A 5,000-nucleotide genomic window follows, 5' to 3' on the forward strand; every position below is an offset into this window, starting at 1 on the left:
ATTATTATCATTTTGTTCATTTAAACAATAACTTGACACAAAACACTGCAAAGCTGTTCATCATTAATTACTTTACTCAAAAGGCAGCGCAAAGTTATTGGAAAGGTTTAGTAACTGAACATTGTTGACTCTTTGGAAGCATGCAGAATCTTAAGACAGTTAACAACATTGTACATCCGACCACAATGATTATTTGCTGTTCAAATGAAAGATCCAAAGCAACATTAACAAGACAAATCGAAGAACAAGAACAATGAGCAAGGGTTGCACAGTCGGTTAGTGCGCGGCCTTGGTGCATAAGGTCCAGAGTTCGATCCCGGATCTCACATCCTTGTTTCAACTTCTTTCCTTTCAATGTAGCCTAAGTGCATGTAGCGTTAAATACCCTTATTTAACAGAGCACTGATGGAAAGAGGGGGGTAAAATGAGTGCATCATCGGCTTCCTGGGAGAATACTCTCTAGAGAGTAAAGGAACTTCTGACGTTAAATAAGGTGTACCTTTACCTATCCACTGGATAAGTAGTGATTTTAATAGTGTTTATCTGCAGCATATATGTTGCAGGTAAAATCCATTCTCAGGTTGAATCCGTTTTAACCTAGGTTAAATTCGTGATCCGCATTTTACCTTGGTTGAATTATGCCCTCAACCTAGCTTAACCACCCCCCTCCCCCCACCTAAAAAGGATACTTATACCTTCCCTCCTCTTATGCATCTCAACACATCTTCTTAATCATCAATTTCTGTATTGATGCACTTATTAATTCAGTCTCAACATTACAACATAGTAAGCAAACAAAGAACTGTACTATGCACTCACCAGTACTCGAACTCGCACCCTCCAGATCTGTACTACTGTGTCTTCACCACTACACTACAACGACGAACATGCTCAACCTAACACAGTTCTTTTTGTTATTTACTTTTCTATGATAGGTATAATATAAACCAAAACTAATCCTAACCGGACCCTAATTTTTCTCTACACTTAATTTAGGCTCCAAAAAAGTTCCTTCAATCCATCTGAGTGCGTATTCAACCAAGGTAAAATGTAGATCACCAATTCAACCTGAAAACGGATTTTACCCGCTACATATACATGTATAGAGATTTACCCCATGGATAGCACTATCCAGCTGATGTCAGACCTCTCATATACTTTGTGACACCACAAATTAAAAGAACCTTGGGTATTGAGTTTAAAAGGCAAGTTACAAAACGATAACAGAAATTGAAACAAAATAATGTACAGCATCTATGATTTGGTTTCACCAAAAAAATTGATGAAGGTTGAATTATGTGCCTACCACAGTAAAAAGATAATTAACTGATGTCTTTGTCAGAGCAAATTGAAGAACTGTGGGTTGTTTGAGGTTATAATAAGAAAGCAGTGGAAATACACTGTATGCCACTACAGAAAGTACAGAATTCAGGGCCACACGGGGTCAAAACATGCAAAGCCTTTAAAGAATAAAACATATAAATATAGGCAATATTAATATATTTTTCAATGAGAATAATATTATCGAAGTAAGGGCCCTGTATTTTGTACATGTAGTTGACAGTCTTCTGGAAAATTCTAAGGTCAAGTTTCTTTTATAATTTTTTCATCTTTGATAGGCTCATTTTAAAAAAATCTAAATTGAAATTCATATTTATCAACATGAACTTTCAACTGCATGGATTCTGTCACATCACAAGTACGTTGGCTGTCTTTCAACATCTTGAACTGCTTGGCGTAGAAAGTAAATTATGAAATGGCAGGGTACGGTACAAAAATAACTTTTTCGCTCTCGTTACGCGCGAGTTACGTACGTATTATGCGTCTAATAACGAGGCTATAAGCTGTGTTGTCCTTCTTCAAAACTGCACAGCATGTACCAGAAAAATGAAAAAAGAAACCAAATCTGTGCACTTTACACTTCATACGTGACTCTAAAGTCACAAGGTATAATTCTGAAAGGTCATAATTATCTAAGTTTTCTTAATATTCTAAACGTCGAGTCGCTGAGAAAAACAATTTTGAAGTGATAAAGTAATCCAATTTAAACGGACACCATGTCGAGAGAAAGCATATCACAGTGAGCTAAGCTAAACTGATTGACGCGCGCCTCGCCGACTGAGAAAAATAGAGTACAATTCCACCTATCTATAATCCAGATTTAAACTCTTACCTAAAACGAGGAGAATCCTTTAAGCATTCTTCAAATTCGACTGCTTGCTTCATGGCTGAGAACTCCAAATCCCGTTTCTAAAAAAAAGAACGCCTTCAAGACGGAAAGCTTTGTTGTGTTTTCGCTTCATCCGCCATGTTTAATACTCCAAAGTGCGGAGTCACTTGTACCCAGACTGTATCCATATAACGAAGCGCGGGACAGAACTCGCGGGTATCCCGTGGTAAAAAGGGAGGAAGTCCATCTCGTTTTGTCAACAAGTAAGGTAGCCTCCCCGTAACGAACGCCAACGACATGTCTGCGGGGAGCAAGTCAACAGGGTCAAATTACTCGTAAGTGTTACCTATTCGTTTTTCAGAAACAGTTGATAAGAAAAAATAAGCTCTCTTGAAGCTGGAATTAGTCTTTCGCAAATTTCAGATCACCGACGACGTTTCTGGCTGGCAAGAAGTCATATGAGGTATGCTCAATGTAGACTCCCCAACGAGTTAATGCAGCTTGCTTGAAAGGTTAGTTAACGGAGACAGTCAAAAATTGAAAACACTAATGAGGAATTGAAAGACATGGGACGAGATAGGACCCCCTAGTACATAATCGAGAGACGTCCACTTAGAGGAAAAACACAAAGCTGTGATGAAGTTCAAATGTTATTTAAACTTAGCACATATTCACATTTACTCAAACATTTTTTTTAAGCTATATCACTGAAAAGCAAAAAAAAACTGACTTTCAATTCACAAAAGATATTTTCACAAGAAACCGTCTTAATGAGTACGCATGCAAAAGCAATGAAATTTGGTCAAAATTGATTTCCTCAATAATCGGTCTTAGTTAATATTTAAAAGTCTGGGGATATTTGAAACTTTCGTCAAGTTGTGAATGGCTACTTTTCGTTGAATAGCGTAGCTTTGTCAAGCTTCGTGATTGCGTTGCATGAATCAAACTTTGCAGCAAAGACATTGGGCCTTCCGGCTCTCTTGTCTCAAGACCAAAAGACACTCTCAAATTTTCTCCTAAGCTGGATTTAAGCCATAAAACTGGCAATTAAAACCTATTTCAGATTTTCTAATCATCACTATAAAAATGAATGAAATGAGTTTTTTTTTTCCCTAAAACTGATTAAAGCTATCCTAAAAAAAATGTGAGTCGTGGACCTATATTTTCTTCGCAGCCATACGACAAAAAAACTAAATTTAAGCTAAGTTGAAATAATTAGTTGTGACCCAAGCATCTTCATCCAGGATCAGTCATCAGTTGTCGGGAATTGGCTTTAAGATCTTTTTATCCGATCAGGATCTAACATTGCAATTACTTGTTCTTATCTTCGTCTCTCCTTCGCTTTGCTTTGCGTCGACAATTGTGTCTGTCTTTCGAGTAATGAGGAGCAGACGGCGGTTTTGGAACAACAGCTGTTTCCGAAACTTCCTCAAGTGAATCATCTCTTTCCATAGGACAAAGGTGAGGAGAGCTACATGTATTACCTGTACAAGTGATATTGCCATTACGAATTTTAGCAGGTGGAAGTTTTACCGTTTCTGAGCTTGTCTGAGGACTTCGTTTGAGCCCCGAGTCACAAATAACGACAGATTGCAACGATCCTGAATTTTTCTTAGAATTGCCTTCAATCTTTGGAAGGAAGGAAGCTCGTCTTGAGGTCTTAAGTTCTTCATTAGAAAGCCTTAACGGCGAATTTTTGTCTGCAACCGTAAAGCTATTCAGTGGCACGTCACCTTTTGAAGCTCTGTAAATTTCGGTAAAGTTTGATGGCTTCCCGTCCACTTTGCTAATCAACGGAGATCGCTTTGAATTCCAAGAACAAGAGTTCGTAGCTCTCGCATAATTCATGTAACTTTGACTGCCATTCATGAACTTGTTTGGCACATACACTGGACCAAGCAATTGTTCTCCTACTCTGGCATTTTCGACTTCACTGAAAGGTGTTGGAGGGCGCTCCATGTTTGAAACTTTTTGCAAGGCTAAAATCGCCGGGTCGATACAACGGGTTACTTTAACCGTTTCGTGGTTTCCTCTTTGAGTCTTTGGGACTTGATTTTCTCTCGATGCTTTATTCGGAGAGTGCTTTTTCTTCATTTGGAAAAAGTATGAACCGTTTGACTTTCACTAAAAATTAATAGCTTGTTTTTTTTCTTCGAGATGAAGTGGCGCTAAAGAAACGTCATAATAGCGCGCCCTTGTCGCTAATTGGCTCCGTTCATTGCATAACAGCCAATCAAAACACAGAAGACCCACTTCCTCATGGAAAAACAAGATTAGCAACACAAATCAAGTGTTGAATTGAGAGAAGAAAATGTCATGCTTCACAAAAAACGACAAAGTTGTCTCTCTGTCAAGATCCCTTAATTTCTTGAAATCTAACAAATGCCGGAATAATTTGGAGGATTAAGATCAAGCTGAAATTAAATTTATTTTTATTGTAGCATTTAAGAGGGTTCTCTGCTGTTCTCTGGATTATTTACGGTCTGGTTGGCCTTAACCGAATAAGAGGGTCTCCATGGGGTTTAACCGTAGCCGTAAGAGGGCAAAAATTTAACCGTTAGGCGTGAAAAAGCTTAAAATTTAACCCTTAACCGTAAAAAAATACCCCAAATTAAAGGTCTCAAAGAACTCCATTTGTGTATCGTGTAACTTAATTCGGCGAATTACTGTCATTTCACAAAGCCGGAAATGGCGGATGTGTCTTTGAAATGGATCGCACCACGCACTTTATCTATCGCACTGCAGAGGAGAAGGCCGTGGAAAGATATAAAGCAAGGGTTCAGGTCCGTGAAGATCACAAATATATTCCTTCCTTCAAACGTATTTTAAA

General features: G+C 38.2%; 1 protein-coding gene across 2 annotated transcripts in view; it reads right to left on the minus strand.

Annotated features, from left to right (window-relative positions):
* Positions 1-2,318, minus strand: part of LOC137997878 (arf-GAP with coiled-coil, ANK repeat and PH domain-containing protein 2-like) — a 39,763-nt gene extending 37,445 nt beyond the window's left edge. For both annotated transcript variants that reach the window (XM_068844197.1, XM_068844196.1), the window contains exon 1: positions 2,174-2,318. In XM_068844197.1, the coding sequence (XP_068700298.1) occupies positions 2,174-2,226 (53 nt within the window). In that variant the 5' untranslated portion in view covers positions 2,227-2,318. The remainder of the gene's footprint in view (positions 1-2,173) is intronic.
* Between the last annotated feature and the right edge of the window lie 2,682 nt (positions 2,319-5,000).

Source organism: Montipora foliosa, chromosome 3 (genome assembly GCF_036669935.1).
Source record: "Montipora foliosa isolate CH-2021 chromosome 3, ASM3666993v2, whole genome shotgun sequence".
NCBI classification, from domain to species: domain Eukaryota; kingdom Metazoa; phylum Cnidaria; class Anthozoa; order Scleractinia; family Acroporidae; genus Montipora; species Montipora foliosa.